Here is a 22,198-nt window from a genome sequence, read left to right on the forward strand (position 1 = left end):
GGGGCAGAAAACATTGCCCGGGTGGTGCTGGGTACAGCCTTCACCCCTCCCTTTGTGAGGGCCCAGCAGACAACCCTTTGCGCCGGTTTTTCGCGGAGTGGCATTGAGCAAACGCCATAGCACAGCAATCATGGCACCCTGACGAATCACAAACGTATCCTGACCGTTGTCAACACATGTGCTACTCTCGTGTGACTAAAACTGAACAATGAACTGCAAGGCAGCAGGAGAGGAGGAGGCATGAAGCTAATTGCTGAGTGCTAGAGGACACCCCCGGGTCAGGGAGCCGCCGCCGCAGCCCAGGGCACCCCCCGCCCCCCCAGGGTCAGGGAGCCGCGAGACCTGCGCGCGGGGCGGCAAAATGTCCCGGCGCCTAGGGTGCCAGAAACCGTAGCACCGGTCCTGAATTTGGGCCTCTTTAGGGAAGCTGGATAAATGAAGCCAGGAAGCCCATCTAATCATTATAGCTGTGGAAATTAAGCGTACCACTCTTGTCAGCTGCATCTAGCGTGGACTGAAGGGACGGTTTTAGCCACCAGTTGGCCCTTGTTGACTATGGCCTTGAATTGATCCTTGTGGAAAAAAAAAAAAATCAGGAATTTGCTCAATAAAAGTGTCATCAGTACTAATGGAGCTGGAGAACATTTTGGTTTGATCAGGGCTCACTACAGGGACTAACAGACCTTTTATTAGAGGCCTTGTGTAAGTGGCTTGTCTCCCAGGACTCTGGCAGTTGAAGGGCTAACTCTACGAATAGGATTTTGAGTCCTAGCGCTCTGTCTTTCCTGGATCTGGGCAAGGCACACTTTCATGGAATGTACTCTCCCAGGTAGCGAACACCCTGTGAGTGTCCATCAGTCACTGGGATAGATTCCTTGCAACTGAGGCACTTTTTGAAGCCAAGGGTTGGTGCAAGAGAAGCCCTCTCTTTTTTCTAGGCACAGCCAAATAAAAATACAAATGAAGTAACAAAGAAAAAGCTTCAAAAGAAGCTAAAATTAGCTGTTCTAAAGAGTTACTCTGCGGACAGCTATAACTCTGTCTCTAGCCAGGGAAGGTTCAGAAGGAACTAAGGAGGGACTGTCTGCGGGTGCTGGCTAGCCTTGTGGCAGGTAGGGAGCAGCACATGTGCAGGCAGGACAGACTGCTACCAAAGGGCTCTGATCAGCAGCACAGGAATGCAAGCACATCTACAGTGAGCATCCATAGGGACACTACTCAAAGAAGTCATCTTTTTTGGGACAGATGAGGCACTAAATGAAATTAATTTTACCCAAATAAAGATGAGAATTTACACAAATTTTAATAAAAGCACCATTTTCTTTAAAGGAAGGGTAAAAGTTTCTATTGGCGATGGAAGGAAGAGATTAGAATAACTGAATATACACAAAATAAGATGCTGTTGTGGGGGGGGAAAATGAACAATTATATCCCCAAGACTTGAGGCATAGGGCTCAATTATCAGACGTGCTCAGCATCAAAAACCAGTTCCAATCAGGAGCTGCATGTTATCAGCACATCTAAAAACCTGGCCCTAAGTCTGCAGTTCTCTAACTGGTCTTTAGGTGATTCACAAAAAGTAATACCGTGAATGAGCAATGGGGACAAGGTGGTGGTGGTCCATGACAGGAGCGCTTATGAAGTAGTTCTCAGAATGAAGAGGTTGGATATCTTCTTGTGTTATGCTATGCTAAAGGACATGTAGAAGGAAGATTTTAGCAACCGTTTAGGCACTAGTTGCATTCAGTGGTAAATACGTAGTGTGATACATATTAGCACCGCGTCCAAGTGAGAATCAAACTGGGAGACAGGGTTGATAAAAACCCATGATTTTGTGTACTCAGAATCAATCCTTTACCTCTCTCGAACACTGCAAAGTTTCAAAAAGTTCAATGACAAGACTATTGTTTGGGGTGGAATAGGTCTGGACAAGGAAAAGTCTGGAGATAAATGTGAGAAGGGAGGGACAGGGAAATAGCTGTTTTGTTGCTGATGCTGTTGAGATTTGGAAAGAACTGAGTGAGATCTTAAAAAGAGAAATAAGCAATGACAAAGTTAAATTACAAGCATTAAAAAATGAATGGGACAAGCACTATCTCCAGCTCATTTTCTTGCAAATATTCTCAATACTAGATACCAGGTGAGACGGTCAGTGCCCCCTATAAGGCCTTACGGAAATATTCTTGTGTGTGTATGTATATAACATAACTAGAATGTGTTTTATGCTACATATGCCACATAACACATCTCTGTAAAGGTTATGATCTACTGAATCTATTAATCCTATTTGTATGCATGTATAATTTTTGTATTTGAAAGTTATAGTATTGGCTGCATACTTGTTTGATGCTAAGTAGGCTGTAGTGAAGCAGTTGGTCAGGTTCCTGATAAGACTATTCCCAGTCAGTATTCAATCACGAAACACTTAAGCCAACAATGAACTTGGAGACACCAATCCACATCTAGGCTTTCCTAGGAATGTGGCTTGGCTGGTAAGGAACTCAGTCATGCATGGACATGTGACTTGCCCAAGTGACTCCAAAACTCCATTCTGTAGGTGGACTTTGTATAGGAGAGAGGAGGGGTTCTCCATCCACAAGTCTATTTAAGCCTAGGGGAGACACCTCCATTTGGGCTTCAGCTGGCTAAAGAGAGAACCTCTCCACCCCCAAAAATACCTGAAAAACTGGAACAAAGGAAGCATTCTAGAACTGGGGAGAATCTTATCTATATTCAGATTGATTAGATATAGATTTGCGTGTTTTATTTTATTTTGCTTGGTGACTTTGTTTTGTCTGTTACTGCTTGAAACCACTTAAATTCTACTTTCTGTATTTAATAAAATTACCTTTTACTTATTGTGGCAAATGGCCGGTACTGTTCTGCTGGGTCTCGCGCTTTCTCTTCTCTGGGGTAGGTTCAGGGCGATATTGCTTGCCTCTGAACCAGTTCTTAATCACTCCCCTAGTGTCCTTGGAGGAGGGGAGGGGAGAGGGAGGGACCTGGGCCCGCCCTCTACTCCAGGTCCCAACCCAGGGGCCCTGGGGTTGTGGTGAACCACTTGACTAGCGGTTTCTTCCCCTGGGTTACTTCCCTCTCATACCCGTCAGCTTGTGAAGGGCTTCTCGCCTCTCTTCTATACAAGCCTGGTGCCCCTTACCTAGGGTTTCTGTTGGGCTTCCCAATCCACCGCAGCACTCCTCCAAACCTTCTATTTCTCTCTGGACAAACTCTTCTCTTCTGCAATCTGCACTCTGCTCCAATCCAACCTTTCTCCTTCAACTACCACCCCCTGTCTGACTGAAGCAGGGGTTTATATCCCATGACTGGAGTCAGGTGCTCTAACTGGAGTCAGGTGCTCTAATTGGCCACAGCTGTTCTAGTTAATCTAAAGCAAACCTTCCTCCCTTGGCAGGGAATAAGGCCCCCTGCTAACACTCTTATGCTGCCCTCTGGCCCTGCTGTATCACATTATTAACCCAGAATATGCATTTGCCCTTCCAGGTATTAACAGCTGTGCATCTCTATCAGTGTTATAGAGGGCAAACAATTTATTAGTTTACTCTGTATAAGCTTTATACAGAGTAAAACGGATTTATTTGGGTTTAGACCCCATTGGGAGTTGGGCATCTGAGTGTTAAAAACAAGAACACTTCTGTTAGCTGCTTTCAGGTAGCCTACAGCTGTTAGGGGACCTGACCTGAGTCTGGGTTTGCAGCAGGCTAGCAAATCTGGCTCAAACCAGGCAAGGCACTGAAGTCCTAAGCTGACAGGGCAGGAAAATGGGGGCAGAAGCAGTCTTGGCACATCAAGTGGCAGCTCCCAAGGAGGGGGTTCTGTGATCGAACCCGTTACGCCAGGGTCAAACCTTAACTGCTGAAGAAGAGGAGTTGGCTATGACATGGACATCCAGCAATCATCCCTCCATAACACCAACTATAATAAACTTCTGAGCTAAGAGTGACTCATTCAAGAAATATATGTTTGCTGATGATGTTTAAAAGAAAATCACACCAGTGAAAGTCACTTAAGTACTTGGATTCAGAGACTGTTGAAGTGATAATCTCACTTTTAACAGCAGTAGCTTCTTCTGCCAGTGTAGAAAAAAATATTTTCTTCCTTTGGACTAATTCATTCCAAATTGAGAAATCTTATGGGACCTGAAAAAGCAGGAAAGCCTGCTTTTCTTTTCCAGATCATGAACAAACTGGAAAATGAAGGTAAAAACGACTGAGTTAGCTGCAGAAGCCAATATTTTAAGTTTCTCATGAACCTGGCCATCATAGTTGATTTAATTTGTCTGATTTTTTAAAAAAATATCATTTACCTATTTTAGTTAAAAACAAAAAACCCTGACTTTAAAAAACTTGAATGTTTAACTAAATGCAAAAATTCATACGCTTGTTTTGTTAAAATATTATGTTTGCTGTTGAAGAAAAAAATCCAGGATATGTAACATTGTTTTAGTTCAATAAAGCAATTTAAAATGTCTGTCTGGTGACGTTCTCCTGCTAATACTGCATGGCAAGAAAAGCCTTCAAATGTTAATGATGAACCTGCTGAATTGGAGATAGTTGACCTCCCAATTAATTCATAAATATCTGCTTCAATTACCTTTGGCAAATGAAATAACCATTCATTCATTTTCTGATATAGCTGTAAAACTAATCTGAAAAGTTTGAAAAATAAAAATCACTTTAAAAAACTGTGTGTACGCTCTAAAAATGAAACCTACATTTGTGAGTTGTGAAAAATATGAATTAAGAATGTACTTTTATGCAGAAATCCATGATTAAATCAAGTCTTCCTGACTAGTGATTGAAATAATGATTTAAAATCAATTTGATTTACCATATATACTCATTCATAAGCCAAATATTTTTGGTAAAAAAGTGATACAAAGAGCGGGGGTTGGCTTATAAAACCGGTCTACACCAAAATTTGATTTTAAACTCCATGGAATCATTGAATTGAATATCTAATACACTGTTTTGTTTACCTGGAGTGTCTGCAGGCAAGGAGCCCTTCAGCTCCCATTGGCTGGGAACAGCAAACCACGGCCACTGGGAGCTGAGGGCTCAGTGCCTGTGAACATTCCAGGTAAACAAAACGTCCAGGCCCGCTAGAGGCTTACCTTAATGGGCCAGGAGCCAACGTTTGCCAACGCCTGAAATATAGGGTCAGCTTATGAAAGGGTCGTACAGTTTTTCCTATTTTTACCTAACCATCTTAGTGGGGGCGGGGGGCGACATAAACAAATGGGCTAATGAACAAGTACATATGGTAAATCAAATCCACCCTGCTGGGAGGCAGAAAAGTTAGATAAGTGGGTATGTTATGGTGCCATTGGCAGAATCTGAATTCAGTAGAGGTTTTAAGTTTGGAGACAAGAAGTAACAGTGATGACTTCTGGGGAAGATTTTTTTTAAAATAAAGGATACTGATATTATAGAAAAGCATTAAGACAAGATGTCTTTTGTTTGTTTGTTCATTTTTCCATTTTTGATGCAATAAATTCAATCCTTTCCTGAACAGTCCCTGTTTAAAAATACAAGTGCATTGCTTAGATATGGGTGACAAAGTTAACTGTATTAACTGCCAAGTTCGGTACTGCTAGTAATGTAATTGTTAACAATTACTTTTGTCAGACACCTCAATACTCATTCAGCATTTGAATTAGCCTGGGCAGTCCTAGTATTTGCTGGGGGCAGTCAATTGTATGTGCCTCAGAAGGTAAAAGTCTATTGGAGAATGAAAGATTTTTCTCCTCCTCACATAAGCTTATTTAATCACAGATGTTAGAGACTGACTAGATGGCCCAATACTTTCCACTTCTTCCTCCACCTCACTCATCTCTCTGGTAATGCAGGATCGCACCTTTCTTTACATCTACTAGTGTTTGTCTAGTCTTGCTTTCAACACATACTTTGGGAGAATATTCCTACTCCCTAACACATATCTTTAAGATACTCAAGTGTTCCCTCCTAGTAATTACCTTAGAACTTCCCCTTGTTCTGATGCAGAAGGAATTAGAATAGGGATAGAAGTTCTTGAAGAAGCTACTCCCAAAAGAGTCAATTTCAGAGCCAAGCAAGCAAGCAAGCAAGCTATTCAGGAAGTTTATTGAAGTTAAACAAAACCTCAGGCATAAGTTGAATTGGACCCTCCCCAATATAATCATGTGTTAGAATAGAGTGGAAATGCAATTTGCATAAGATCGATTACAAGGAGTTACTTCATGGAAGAAGCTGAATATTTTTCATTATGTAATTTTATTTGAGATGCACATTGTTGTAAAAAAAGTTCACAAGGAATAATAAAACCATTCTTTTTTAACACAGTATCAGTATACAATTAATGATTAAGTTTACAAGTTAACATGACAAGTCCACTTTATCTGCAGGATTTTCACATTACGCCTTTGGAGCAGAGATCAAATGTGCTTAAACACACACATGGTAGAACAATTCTATTTGAAAATTAAGCATTTTCTTTAGGGCCATACTTTTTAGTCTGAATTTAGTAACTGTATATTGCATTAAAATAATTTTAATCCCACATAAGTGTCATTTGCAAAATATATGTTTATAAGGCCATAGGAATGCACTAACAAGTTTAAATTCACTGGAAAAAGAGAAAGTGGGAAGTCCTGCCTTTACATGGCATTTTGAAATACAAGGTATATTAATAAGAGTAATGTGGCATAAGCAGCTCAGGGGCAGTAGAGGGAAGGAGCCAGTATCTGTAGACAGCTTGTTCTTAAAAAAACTTTAACATGGGAAATTTCACTTGATTACATAATCAGATGACTGATGCTTTTCCACAAATTAGCAATACATTTATGCATGTTATATACTATTGGTGTATCTTCCAAGTTGTTACCCACCAAGAGTTCTTCTCAAAAAAAAGCTTTTCCTCCCAAAAAATACACCCCCTCCACTTTTAGCTTGTGAAAATAATGTGATTTTATTTGACAAACAAAAGACTAAAAGAGGAAATGCACTTGTGACAGGAAATACCCCATTTATAAAACTGCACTTTTAAAAAACCTTGACTAGTACTGTAGAAACCCCCACATTCAATAAAGGTAAATTGCATTACATTTAATAAGTGGTTTCGAAGTTTTAACATTATTTAAACTTCAAGAGATTTAATAATTAAACCTAAATCAAGTATTCTATGTCTACTCAACAAGAACGAAGCATTTTATGTGCATGGCTTGCTGATCACAGGATTGAAAGCTATAGCAAAAGAAGCACTGAGACCGTATATTTTCAGGTTCTATTTTCTCACCATTTAGAAAAAAACAGAACACACTGCACAAACTGGAAGGGAAGACGAGAGTTGTGGGGGGGGGGGGGACCCCCAAACTCGACAGCAAGTAAGCTTCTATTCCTAACAAAAGCCAAAGAAATGCCTGCCTTTCCTTAAAGGCTAATGGAAGTCTTTAGAGCAAGGCAGGCTGCACATTTTCTGCTTTGTATAATGAATAATAGTTGGATTACCTTTGTTTTAATGTATATTAGAATATTAGTTAGCTGAGGTATAGTTAAAGAGTCTTTCAAAGTTAAGATTATAGGTATCGAGTAAAGTTATAACAAAAAAGGCTGCACAAACCAATCATTCTGGTATTCGGAAAACCTGCAGCACCCAGCAACCGATGTTCAGATATAACAGTTATTTGTCTGCTTGCCTAAAGCAAAATATAGCTAGAAAAAAAGTTCCCAGTGAAACATAATCAGCTGATTTACATGCTAAAATACAGCACATTTTTCGATGTCTGACAGACTGTATGAGTAAAGAAGTCTATGTTGACCATTATCAGAAGTTAATATACTGATAAAGTGCGGCCCCTCAACCACTTAATACTGCTGCAAAAAAAATCTGTTTTACCTTATCCATAACACCATAATGTTTTCACATGAAACTGGAATTCTTCAGTTTCAGCAGGGGACAGAAAAAAATTATCTGTCACTAAGTCCTTCTACAAATAGAGAAAGATGAGCATTATATGAACATTAAGCGAAGTGAAATATTTACTGCATCATTTTATCATGCATAAAGTGAATTTCCTATGGTCTTACCTCAAATTTATGTACAGTTTAGCATAGCTAAATGTAAGAAAATAGCAAGGATTTTTTTCTCTCTTTTTAATACAACAGAGCAGATACCCCAATTTGCTGCTGCGTCAAGAAGCACTTTATAGACGCTCACTTACAGGCTCTTTCAAAAGGAAGTTCATGGAGACTAATCTTGTTTGTACACAGAACCAAAAAGAAAGAAGACAGAGGAAATACAACATAAGCAAAGCATTCTGTAAAAGTTACCAACCACAGAACATGTCAGTACTGATTTGCAGACAACCTCAAGATAAAAATCTATGTGTTACGACACCAAGTCAGAGGTAAATTACTGAAAATTAAACATTCATAACTGAAGTCATAATGGTTGCTGTATAGAAAGCACTTTGTTATCATACAGAAAACTTAACTGCATTAGCCTGTCCCAGAAAAATGCAAAGTATAGGCCAGAGCAGCTAGGGTTGTTTTTCATTTTGAACATTCTTGCTACCTCAAATATTTTGCTGTGCCTTCTAGTTCAGTAAGAATAGGAGACTGTGACTCACAATCTAATTACAAGGATCACTTTAATTGTTATTAAGTAGAGGTGTGGGAAGAATGTGTAGAAAGCCACTGAATTAGTTTCAAAATATTTGAGATAGACCCCAAGATGACAAATTCAATATGAGACATCCCAAACTGAAGCAGAGTGAAACATTAACATATTAACCAGTGGACTGGTTGTTACCACAAAGTTAAGTGACTGTAGTGAAACAAGCAGATGTGTGAGAAAAGTTAGCAGTTTGTCAACAAGACAATCCATCTGCACCTTATAATCAAAGTGGTGGACTCTGTTAAATTTGTAGTTAAAGCTGACAATGGTCCAAGTTTGGCACAACAAACTAAAGCACCAGTTTTAATCGTTCATGGAGAGAGATCTTTGAAAAACACATAAGCAAGTGATAAAATATATAAACTAGGTTGCAGGTGTTCAGAGGAGTGAGAAAGGCAATTAATTTTCAACTTGGCTTCTAGCAGTCTAAATCACTGCACCAGTTTCTGATGATTAACTTCTATAATGGCCTGTGCAGACAAAAAGCATTACACAGTCAGTATCAGCTGCATAATATAGCATTATAAGCCTTGGGGTGCCATTTTCTTTACTGATGGGGCTTAATAACTATAGTGACTACACAGGAAGCTAGGGTCAAGGTTTAGAGGGGTGAAGCAAACATCCTCAGCATCACTAATTACTCTTTATACACTGGAGAACAGAATCATTCAGTTTAGCTACCACAAGTCACTTAAGTGAAAGCTAGGATGCCCACCTGTGCTATGTTGAAAATCTCAACTAAAGTGTCATCAGAAAGAAGAACAAAAACAAAGGAGCAGATGAGTTGGGCTAACAGAAGAAAACTAGGTGAAAAATGAATGAACACTGGGGTTCATTCACATGCTTTAAGAATGCATTCAACAAATGAAACAAAAACTAGGTCTATTTAGAAGACAACTCTGCTCTAAAGATTCTCTTAAGTTTGGTAAAAACCAATAGAAAAAAGAAACATCCTACACTCGGAACAGAAGACGCAGTAGTTTCTGTATGAATGGATTTGTACATTTGTGAGAAAAACTGAATAAAAACCTATACAAGTTCTTAAATGCCAATTTGTTTTAATAAGCTCCATTATGTTAAACATATCCATATGGCAGACATGATCACATGTATAGAGCAAAGACTACTGGAGATGTGATTTAATCTATTCCTTCTGGCTTTTTTAAATAAATTTGTAAAAGAATGCACAAATCTGTTAAAGAACTTACTTACGGGACAATAAACTGTGCAAACACAAGTGTTAGATTGTGCGGTAACAGGCAATAAAAGGCTAATATGGATGTGCAAAGTTAAAAGAAATGTAGCAGCTTTTGCAACAGGCATTAAAACAGAAAGTAATGAAGAAACTTAAGTCCTGCGTTTGTGTGTCTCCACTTCATTGCTTCCACATTTGAGAAAAAGGAGCCTGACAGGTCAATGGGCTTAGTGAGCAAAATCCACTTAGTATTTTGTTTAACGCAGTCAATGTTCATTGAAGCTCTCAGCAGCAGCTTGGTGGTATAATTTGAGGCTTTCTGACCCTGTGCTTTCAAAGAAGCAGAAAAGGTTCTTCTAAGTGTGCTGCAGTCTATCATTAGGAGTTCATCAAAGTAGCGTGCATCGAAAGAAGCTGCTCTTCTTCGATCGATTTTCAGTTATTTTCACCGGCCCACCAGCCCCTGGTGAACTGTTGTCATTCTGAAAAAACAAAACAACTATGTTATGAATGGAGAAAAGCAGCCTTAACATTCCCCCTTCTCTTTCACTCCCCAGCCTCCAAAGCATAAGTGAAATATTGGCTTCAACTGTTGTTTTGTAAGCAGAGGGGCAGTTTTATTGGGTAATTGACAATCTCTTGGGAGCTGGATAGTTTGGAAACTCAAAATTACCACATTATTAATGCATCCATATGGAAATCCCAGCCTGAAAGAATAGCCAACTCAGTTCGTAATACAGTTTAGAGGGGCAAGGACCAACTTTATGATTTACGTGAAGCCTGCAGCACAGTTTAGAACTTTTAAAGTCTTCATGTTCTAAGATTTATAAATATAAATTCAACAAGTACCATGCACCTCTTAGCAGGAGATGGTTGTTTAATGGTGGGTAAAGAGATCCCATATGTAATCTGTACACAAGATGTAGACTGCTATGGGATCCATTTTATCACACTGCAACATTTTTTTTCTTCTGAAGTTTTGTTTAATAAGGAAAGATATCTGAGGAACAAAAAGTTTGCAAAAATGGTTTGCATAACATTAATAGGATTTGCATAGTTAAATTCTTGTCCACTGATTTCAATTTTCAGTATTTTGTCACTTAAGTAGTTTACCCATAGGATATTTGGACAAGCTTTTTTTAGAAATCGGTAATGATGACTAATCATTGTTCTATGTAGCCTGCCCCTCCCATATAGAGAGGACCACTTCTTACTGATCATGTAAATTTGTGGTCAATTCCTAAGCCTCTCATGTTCAAGAGTCATTAAAGCAAACTATAGCTGAAACTTTAAGGTTAAACATTTTCCATGTTAAATATCTCATTGTCAAATGCATGTAGCTTTGCAAAAAATTTCTTTTAACAAAGCTTTTCAGGCATGATATCTGCCTGAAGGTGTTTTTTATTTTTTGAAAGTGAGCAAAAGAGGGTCTTTGTGTATGAGAAGGAAAATGAACGCTTCCTGAAGGAAAAAAAAATGCTATTTGTAAGAAAAGCGCCATAGTAGAAACTTGTACAGTGTAATATATTTTGCATAGTACCCTAGTCTTAGCAACAGAAAGAGCAAATGAGTTGTATCTGAGAAATGTGTGATCATGCAATAAAGACTGCCATAATGAATTCACACAAGGGGGCAGAGTGGAACCTTAACTCTGGCATTTCTCATTTAAAGAAAGTTTTTGTGCAACTTAGATGTTCTCTGCACAGTTTTGAAGAGAATTTAAATCACAAGTGCTGAACAGTAAGAGCAGCATTGCCTGCCTTCACTTGTAATCACAAGTCTATGCAGAGACTGCTTCTTTTGCCAGTCACAAAGCTGCTGGTTAGATTACCGTAGAAACAGTGGGCTTCCTAGAAGTATAAAACTGAAGTGTTTTAACACTGTCCTTGTAACAGCGTGCACCATGCATAAAAGTTAACGTGCTGCAAAGTAAAAGGTACAAACCATTTTTCTGTTGAGTTTTGTCATTATATCCCGCGCAAGTGTGAAGAATGCCTGAAACCAAGGAGAAGGGAACATTAGAGACAAAATAGATTGAATGGTTTAACACGTTTAGTAACAATGGTCTACAAAATATGCAATATTAAAAATTATATCAAAGGTAGTAAGTGTGCAATGGATACTTTCTCATTCGTCAATAGTCGTTTTATAATCTGGTGTTTAGGTCAGCATCCTTCACCTCAACTCCTGCTGTTGAGCAGCTCTGACCATTGCTGTATATTAGACTGCTTTGCAAAGACTCAGGGCCAGAGTCCAAATTCAAAGATGCAGCATGTGCCACATCATATCAAGTTGTGTGCTGTGGTTAGAATCTAGCCTTTCAAAAGCACCATTCAAGGTGGAAAAAGCTCAAAAAGTTAGCTGGTAACAGAAAATTCAAAGCTCATTTCCTTTTGTCCCTACCAATGCTTTGTGCATGGGTTCCCAGACAACCCACCACCTGCTCCCACAACCAAAAAACACTTTGGCTTGTATGTGCCATGCTGTGTTTGACAGTTGGGCTAATCACACATGGATACAAAGTTGAGTAATGGCCAGAGTCTATTTTTTAAGGCAACAGAAATCCTTGATTGAGAGAATTTGAATTCTCAGGGACCAAAAGGAAAGTGGAATTTCAGAAAAGGGCTTAGAAATGGAGACACGGTTCTCAAGGGAAGGAATGGGAGTGATTATGTGTCAGGGAGCTGAGGAGGGGAAGCATGCATTTATAAAAGGAGAAAAGAATGATGCCACCACAAACTGAGTTCCATACATGATTCACTTATTAACAGAATTAAGTATTAACCTCTAGAAGTTAAGTGGTTGGAAATAAGATTCAAGATTTACACATTACATTTGAGTCTGACATGTCTAGGCCAGCTATGTAATAAAGATGAGAGGAAAACATGAAAATTCTAGAAGTTACTCAGGCAGCTAGCTTGGAGCTCTGGCTCTTGGTGCTAATGTATTCCCTGCATTTAATTATGCAGGACAGGAATAATGATGAAATTACAGGATGCTCCTGACAATTAAGCAGCAATAAAACCAAAGAAAACCAAACACCACAGTGTACCACCAGCGAACAACTGGAATAAGGGATATGCTTTTCTCTAAAATCCACTCATTATCCACTATTAATGTTACTTTTAGTCTCACAATTCCGCAGACCATTACAAACAAAAAAGCACCGATATAGTGATAACCTTAAATAGGTTAAACACTATCCCCAATGCAGGACAATGAAAACAGAAATCCATTCTAGCTATAGACTATATACACTGTGCCACACAGATTTCTCAATTTACAAAATTACTTTAGTGGTATCGTATATCAGTTGAACTATTTTAAAAAAATGCACAGGTTAATTTCCACAATTGTGAACTTAATGCTTATTGAGACCTTAAAAAAAAAAAAAAAAGTGTCCCCTCCCTTTTCATATACTTTGGAAAGCTTTTAGAACACAGTGACCTCCAGAAGAGAGTATTTACCAGCTGTCCTGCCTCTTATGCTATTTTTTTTCACCTTCAACCAATATTAGTTTTTAAAAACACTCTAAAAAGATTGCTATATGTCATGACTAGTGGCTTAAACGTACAGATCTGTTAATGACTAGACATCTGGAATGAACTGATAGCTTAATCCTGCCTAAAGAAAACACCAAAATAACTGCTCTTGGAGTCTTTACTATTTTCCTCTTTTAGGTCATTTTAAGAAAAACTTATTTTGTGTGGGTCTATATAAACACTGCTGTGTGGGATTCTCCAGCAATTCAGCATTGACTGACTCAAGCTTAATTTCCTTTCCTCAGACCTTTACGGGAAGAGGATATCAGTGCTGGTGTGGTCCACTCAGTGAGTTCAGCCCATAACTCTATTTGCAGCAAAATATATAGTTGTCCTGCAGGACGGCAATCATAATTTAAAAGCAGGAAAAACGTATAGCAAGTGAAGCTATATGACAGCCTGACCTACTTTGAGCTACTCTTTCAACTTAGTCAGCAGACCATCTGCTAGCCAAGATATATTTGGTCCTCTTGGCAAACGACAGGGAGAAGATGCATATGTACAGCATATATCCAATAGTAATATGAAATCTCTTTCTAGGAAAGAGAAAATACTAGTGTACTGTGGTAGCACCTAGAGTCCAGGACCCTACTGTATCTTAGTATAGTTTATACCCTGTATAAACATAAAAGTCTGTTCCAAAAACATGCACAATTTAAGTATCTCAACACCTTTTAATAACTAGTGCGTGTATGACTACACTATCTGCAACATCAATAAAAAAAACCTCACTATTACACCCATCTACAAATGTAGAAATATTACCAGAAGACATCTGGTGATTTGGATGCTACAAGGACATACTCAAATAATGCAAAATTGACAGCACATGAAGACACAGGAGCGAAGTAGTCAATACCACATTATGCAGCAGGTCAGAAAAGCTAGTAGTTAGAAGTCACATTGCAAGCAACATTACATAATAGTATTTAAGTTGACCAAAAAAAAAAAAAAAAAAAAAAATCTAATTCCAATCTTACCTCTTCCACATTTATGCTGGATTTTGCACTTGTCTCCAGAAACTTGATTCCATAATCTATTGCTAACTGGAAGACAGGTTTTAAAAAGTTTTGGTATTTATAAATTAAATTTGCAAAGTGACAAGACATTTTTAGGTCAGCTAATAATGGAGCAGTGGCTCCATTAAGGGTGTAACCAAGTTTATATCATAATCCCAAATTTACTTTTTGTCCTGGAAAAATGTTAACATTACCTTTTTACTGAAGAGCTGTATAGCATTTAATGAAGGACTACATCAACAGTTGCTATAGACGTTTGAATAGCTTCTACAGAAATTGAGAGAATAGCTTAAGGGTTTTCTGAACATGATGGACCAGACCCTCTGCTGGTGTAAACAGATGTAGCTGCACTGAATTGTATCCCCACCACAGAATACTCCCAGAGGCAGAACCTGATGTAAACCTTGTCTATTCTGTAGCTTTTTTGAATTATTGTATGGAAATCACTCAAGTTAAATAGGACTTTTCCTATGGATACCAAAAGTTTAATTAAGAAAAAAAAAAAAGTCTTAGACTACTATTAAGACATTCATATGCAGGTGTAGATAATCCTACCAGTGACCCCTAGCCAGTATCACAATACTTGGATTGTGTAAACTATAATTTCATGTGTGCAGCCTTACTTCAGGATCCTTAGAAAGTGTCCCAGAATGTCAAAACTGACTTTACCCTTAATATGGCTAAATTTAACATATTCATAATTCGCCATTGCAAAAAAGAGTCTGATTCAGAGAATGATCAGCCACAATGCAATTAAATGACATCTTGATTATTATCCCTTTCAGGTTCCCTCAAAGGGAAGAATTGTGTTATCATAGGGAAGGCCAACATTTAAACCATCTCACTTGAGACAAGTACTGAAGCTCAATTGGAGTCCATATATTAACTACCATCTTAAAAAATGGTTGACATCCTAGGATGAGTAGAAGATTCTAAAGAATAAAGGCATTCAAGACTCATTTTGTTTGGTGTTGCTAAAAGTAGAACAACAAGCATCATTAGGAACAGTAGATCAGAGAAAATATTAGGCCTTTACTTCCAAAAAAAAAAAAAAAAAAAAAAAAAAAAAAAAAAAATGTACCTTCTCTCCTTTTTCTTTTGAGACTTGTCTCTTTTCATTCATATCACATTTATTACCCAAAATCATTCTTTCCACATCTGAAGAGGCATGCTGAAGGGAAAAATAAGCTCTTGTAAAAGCAGCATAGAGTTAAAGATAAATCTTCACCTATCAGAAACAGAGCCTCACATTAGACAATAAGAGCTCTAATAAAACCCTAATAAGGGCATCAGTGGGAAAAGAGAAGAATAAACTTTTTGAAAGGCTTAATAGAGTATTTTTCTTAATTTTGAATGTCTAGGGCACCAGCACGTAGATGCTTTGCTTGACTTCAAAATGAAGTATTAAAATAAGACTGATGTTTACTGGTTTGCAAAATAGTCACAAATTGCCTGATTAGATCAGTGTGCTTCCATTCCTGACTAGAGCGAAAGGCTTTTCTAATCCTTGTCACCAGTGACCAGTCTGATGTGATGGTATCAGAAGTCTCCTTGGGATAGTCCCTTCTTTGCAAGGTCCAACAGTCAAATTAACCAGAGAATGGTGGTACGTTTCTTTCTTTCTTTGAGAGCAAGTAGAATAAATTTATGTCACCACCAGATTAAGCCTTATTTTGCTTGGATCTAATGCTCAAGGCTTCCTATTCCCAATTTGTCTAGCACTGCCTTCAGATTTAAGTATGGTCAATGTATTTGCTATTCAAATAAACTTATAAGGTGAGGGAAAACAAACATACAACTGAAGCTTAACGTAAGACCAAAGGCAAAATTTGGACAACCAGGTATTGAATGCACACAAGCAGGTAAATCTACACTTAATACTACCAAAGTAGTGTTAGGCATTTCTCAACTTCACCAAGAGATACTGAAAATAGTTCTCCTTCTCATCTCTTCAAAGCAAAGGTTAAGCTAAAGGCACCCACTGGAAGCAAGTGGTTTTGAAATCCTTGCTTTGCATGATCATTTTTTAATGAAAGTCTTTAACTTTCCTCTTTCCAGCCCATGGTAAACCAGAAAGCCACCCTGTGCTCAAGGACAACTGCTCTGGTTTACATCCATTCTAACTTGGCTACGCATATACACCCCTCCATTGAAAGAAAATAAAATTGCTCGGATGTTGATCATTGCTTTGGAAAAGTTAAAGAATATCAATAGATGCAGCTTATTTTCCCAATTACCTACCTCTTCTATGTTCCTTATCCAGTTTTTAATGTTGTCAAAAGACTTCTCATTTGTGATATCATATGCCAGCATAATTCCCTGTGGGTAAAAACAAAAACAAAAAAAGCTAATCTTAATATTAGTTTAGATTTGATGTACACATTGCTTGTTTGTGGTTAAAACTCCTAAAATGTCAGTAAGCCACATGTACCTTCATAATTAACAACCCTTTCTGAAGACTTTAAATGATCTCAGATTGAATTTTGAATAGTCTTGACCCAATAAATATCCATTAATTGTCACCAATTGTTTTTAAACATAATTATTTTGCTCTTAATATTAAGTTACAACTAGCTAAACTATGATCAGCAAGAATTTGTAAATTCTATAACTAAAAGGCAGCCAGCAGTCAGTCTTACTAGAACGAAAGGTTGTGATCACCATAAAGTAATCATGACCTGATATCCTATTTGTCTTAAGTAAGCCATGTTTACAACATGTATTTCAGTGTTTATTATGTATCAGCTCACCTCTCAAAGGGCCTGGGAATAGCTTTTGTAAGATTCTGCTTGCCTGGGGCAAGTAGCTCTGCTTAACAAATGAGTAGAGTTTTACAGCAAGGCTGACGCTGAATGTTGTCAAAGCAAGTCTGCCCTTCCATAGCTGTGTGTATGCACGTACATCGCCCTATAATAAGGTGGCAGTAAAGTAAGTAAAACCAGACAACAACTGCACTAATGCCTAACCTAGGATGTCTCAGTGATGGAATGTTGTGAATAGCTCTGTCACATATGGCGTGTCAAAATGTAAAGAACTATTCAGAAGTCAAATAGTTGACTAACTAGAATCAGGAGCAGTTGCACTAGAGACACAGTATATACTTGATCATGTCTGAATCTAGCTGCTGCATTCTAGAGCTGTTGAATTGGAGGACACAGCAGGAAAACCAACTCAGTCAAATGCACTTTTAATATTAGCAGACATATCACCTATCCCGCTATCACTTGAAACAAGGAGAGTGTTGTGATTGTATAAAAACAAGTTTCTCAAACAAAACTTGGTGAATTAAGCTTTTATGTCCACAGAGAGATTGTGACTATATACAAGATGGAGGGGCAGAAAACTGGTGGGGGGGGGGGGAAGACTTCACAAAAACAGCAATGGTCCTGAAATAATCTGTTATCCCCTACCTTTGAGTTACAATTTCTCTCTAGCAAGACAGCTTGAACCCTTTAAACCTAAGGAAGCAAACTAATTATGATTTTAGTCATACCTGAACAGATACACTCTGAACACTCACTCACCATGGCTCCTCTGTAGTATGCTGTTGTGATTGTGCGGAATCTCTCCTGACCTGCTGTATCCCTAGAATTTGGTGAAAATAGACACTTGTTTGTTTATTGTTTTTAAACCTTGTTTTCACTACTTTCAGAGTTCATAAAAAACAAAAAAAAGGTAATGGATCTGTTGATACTCCTGGATATTATGAAAAGTACCCTTTAAAAAGTTAAGTATATCTTTCTCCTTTGTGCTCAAAAAGGTACCAACAAACCACTATACTAAGATTGATATTTATGAGGGCAAATAGAGTGGATAAATAAATAAATAAATTTAATTTTTTTAAACTGGATTTTTTGGATAAAATGCTTTTTCAGGAAAAAAACTTCTCTAAAGATAGTTTTAGAGAAGATACATTATAGCTGAAAGATCTCTCATCGTGGAATAGGGATTATAAATTCTAATTCTGTAGTATGAGACAATATATTCATGTAATTGTTAAGAAAAGTTGTATAAATGAGTTCCAACAGTTCATGGATTAGGGACCCAATCTTATGGGGTTTCAAGGGCTTCTGTATAGATTTAGGTTAACCTTTCTATCCATCCATGGGACTCAGTCTAGAAAATACCATGAGAGATGCTTAGTTTTACAGTTCTTAAATTGTGGATTTCTGTCTCCAGAGAGAAAACATTTTTTGCTGTTAACAAGCATGTTAACTAATTAAATAAATAATATATAGAAGTGAGAAATAACAGACCTCAACCCTATTGTCCCTCTGCAAATTTGTGTACGTAGAGTGTCATAAATAGATAGCTAATGGTTAATGTTTCTTTTACCTGTAAAGGGTTAACAAAGGGAACCAAACACCTGAACAGAGGACCAATCAGGAAACTGGATTTTTCAAAGTCAGGGAGGGAATTTTTGGACTGAGTCTTTTTGTTTGTCTCTCAGCTATGAGAAGTTTCTTTCTATCACCTTATCTTCTGTTTCCAACTTGTAAGTACAGGCAGAAAAACAATATAGGCTTTTATGTTGTTTTGGGTGTATTTACATGTGTGTAACTTGCTGGAATGTTTCAAATTGGATATCTTTTTGAATCAGATTGTTTATTCATATGTTCTTATAAGCAATAGCCCTGTATTTGTCATCTTGATGCAGAGTTTATATTCTTATGTCTTTTTCTCTCTTTCTTTTTTTTTTATATAAAGTTTTCTTTGTAAGACTTGTTTGAGTTTTCTCTCTGGGTAGGTTAAGGAACAAGGGGAGGGAATTCTCTTTGTGTTAGATCTACGGAGGAATGTCATGCAGGATCTTCAGGTTGGTAAACTTTTTCTATTTCATACTTTTTTCTTAAGGAAGCTGGACCTGCTCCTCTTCTGGACACTATTCAAACTTGGTTCTCAATGTTTGAGCAGAAAATATAGTTGTTTACTCTATTGGTACTAATCCTTTCAGATGCAGTTTTTGATAAAAAATAAATAGCTGAAATACAGATTCTATCCTTTTACCAATTGGATTGAACACCCTTTTAGCAAGAAGAAGAAAAACGAGTTGCTAGGCAGAACCCAGGAGACAACGGAGAGCCAGCAGTTCAGACAATAAACACCAGAGGGCACCCCAACACAAGAAAACAAACCATGAGTTCCAAGGATGCCCTGAAATATAGAAGCGAGAAATAACAGACCTCAACCCTATTGTCCCTCTGCAAATTTGTGTAGGTAGAGTCAATCCTTTACTTCTCTCTAAAGGTGCAATGTTTCTTCTATTCATTGAACTTTTGAGTGTTGGGGGCAGAATAGATATGGACAAGGAGAAGTCTGGAGATAAATGTGAGAAGGGAGGGACAAGCAGTAGAAACAAAAGTCAGACTATTTGAGCAGCATATTCCAGAAGTCCTGAGGTCTTTCTGAGTGTAGCCTTCATTGTTTTGAGATCTACCATACCATTCCCTCACTAGAAGGGAAGACTGATAATTGCAGCAATCCACAAAAGAGACCCAGTTTGGGAATATTTTAAATGAAGTTCCTCTACCTGTGGGTAAGACAGGCATGTGTGCAAAATGCAAACAGTGCAACAAAGAAATGCAAGGCTAGTTGCCCGAATGAAACAACATCATGAGAAGTGTTCCCTCTCAGGAGGAAGCTGTGTTGAAGATGATGAAAACAACATGTCTGAACATGCAGGATCTTCAGGTTGGTAATTTTTTTTTATTTCATACTTTTCTTTAGGGCTGCTTGTCTTCCTTCTGTACTATCCTTGAATTCTCATGTTTGAGCAAAAAAATATAGTTAGTACCATAGAGTAGCAACATTTTAGATGCAGTTATGATAAAAAATAAGTAGCTGAAATAGGCAGATCTTCCTTTTACAATTTCACCTTTAAAGTAGTACTGAGCGTCAGTGAATGCAATGAGTAAGTAATACTAAATGAGCAATATGGTAATAATTAAATAACTGCATTGACTTATTTTGTTTAGGAAAATCCATCCTCAACATACAGGATTCTGAAGACTATCCACCTTCAAGATCACTATCATTTTCTATAGTTTCAGAGTTATCTGCCAACGATAGTGTTTCAGTCACATCATGTATGTCACATAGCCACAGTATATCACCCGTAGCAAAAAGAAAAAAAAAGATCTCCATCATCCAGAAACAACCCTAAATAAGTTTGTGATAAGAACCATCAGATTACAAAAAGGGGTAATTGATGAAAAAATTGCCCGGTTTGTTTATGCAACAAACTCTTCTTTCCGTATGATTGAGAACCCACACTTCATTAATATGGTTCAGTGATAAAGACCAGGATACAGTCCACCCAACAGAGCAGATGTCGCAGGCAAATTGCTGCATAAAGCATATGAAAGAGAAGTTGAGCAGTGTGCAAAAGATCTAGAGGGTGAAATTGTTAACCTGAGTCTTGATGGATGGAGCAATGTCCACAATGATCGTGTTGTATGTGCTTGTGTAACAGCATAAGAAGGGAATGGTTTCCTTACAGAATCAATCGATACATCAGGAAATGCACACACAGCAGAATACTTACAAGAAGTAGCAGTAAAAGCTATAACAAAAACTGGGGAAAAAAACAATCAAATGTCTAGTACGCAGCTTGGTCACAGATAATGCTGCAAATGTTTCCCAGATAAGGAATTATTAGAGAGCGAAGAGAGTCCCAAGCTAATAACATACGGTTGCAGTGCTCATTTGATGCACCTGTTAGCCAAAGACTTCAGTGTTCCAGAAATAAAAGGCCAATGTTGTTGAAATTGCAAAATGCTTCTGTAACAACCACTTTGCGGCTGTTGCTCTGAAAAAAGTGGGAGGAACCAAGTTAACTCTCCCACAAAACATACGATGGAACTCAATAGTGGACTGTTTTGAGCACTATATCAAGAACTGGTCTAATATGATCACAGTGTGTGAACAAAATCGTGAAAAAATAGATGGCACTGCCACAGCCAAAGTTCTCAACATTGGGCTTAAGAGAAATGTTGAACACATGCTGAGTACTCTGAAGCCTATTTCTGTAGCCTTAACCAAAATGCAGGGAAATAGCTGTTTTATTGCTGACGCTGTTGAAATTTGGAAGGAACTGAGTGAGATCTTAAAAAGAGAAATATGCAATGACAGAGTTAAAATTACAAACATTAAGAGAAATTGAGAACAGTGTGCAAAAGATTTCTAGAGGCAACTTAAAATTGTTAACCTGAGACTTTACGGATGGAGCAATGTCCACAATGATCCTGTTGTATGTGCTTGTGTGACAAAACAGAAGAAGGGAATGTCTTCCTTACAGAAACAAATTACATCATAGAATATCAGTATTATATACCAACATTGGTTTCAGAGTAGCAGCCATGTTAGTCTGTATCTGCGAAAAGAACAGGAATACTTGTGGCACCTTAGAGACTACCAAATTTATTTGAGCATAAGCTTTCATGGGCTACAGCCCACTTCATCAGATGCATAGAATGGAACATATAGTAAGGAGTGTGATACAGGAGGGCCAGGGAGCAGTGGGAGAATGGTAGAGGGGAAGTATATAAGCCCTAGGCTAATTAAGGTGTGGTTCCCTGTAGACTAGGGAGGGTTGCTACAGGTTAATTGGAGCACCTGTAGTCAATAAAACCCCCTGCTTCAGGCAGTCGGGGAGAAGGAGGAAGGAGAGAGGACTGGAGCTTTGAGGTGTGCTGTAAGACTTGGAAGATCAGAAAACTGGAGTAAGGGAGACCCTGCCCCAGCAGGGGAGGGAGACTCCCTCCCTCAGT

At 38.1% G+C, this 22,198-nt stretch overlaps 1 protein-coding gene across 1 annotated transcript in view; it reads right to left on the reverse strand.

Annotated features, from left to right (window-relative positions):
• Nucleotides 1-6,255: 6,255 nt before the first annotated feature.
• The window catches only part of RAB8B (RAB8B, member RAS oncogene family), a 46,915-nt gene continuing 30,972 nt past the window's right edge, over nucleotides 6,256-22,198 (reverse strand). The window contains exons 3-8 of the mRNA XM_032765455.2: nucleotides 17,954-18,014; nucleotides 16,671-16,748; nucleotides 15,511-15,600; nucleotides 14,391-14,456; nucleotides 11,813-11,863; nucleotides 6,256-10,350 (exon numbers count right to left, since the gene is read on the reverse strand). Of these exons, the coding sequence (XP_032621346.1) occupies nucleotides 10,258-10,350; nucleotides 11,813-11,863; nucleotides 14,391-14,456; nucleotides 15,511-15,600; nucleotides 16,671-16,748; nucleotides 17,954-18,014 (439 nt within the window). The 3' untranslated portion in view covers nucleotides 6,256-10,257. The remainder of the gene's footprint in view (nucleotides 10,351-11,812; nucleotides 11,864-14,390; nucleotides 14,457-15,510; nucleotides 15,601-16,670; nucleotides 16,749-17,953; nucleotides 18,015-22,198) is intronic.

This window comes from Chelonoidis abingdonii, chromosome 9, assembly GCF_003597395.2.
Source record: "Chelonoidis abingdonii isolate Lonesome George chromosome 9, CheloAbing_2.0, whole genome shotgun sequence".
NCBI classification, from domain to species: Eukaryota; Metazoa; Chordata; order Testudines; family Testudinidae; genus Chelonoidis; species Chelonoidis abingdonii.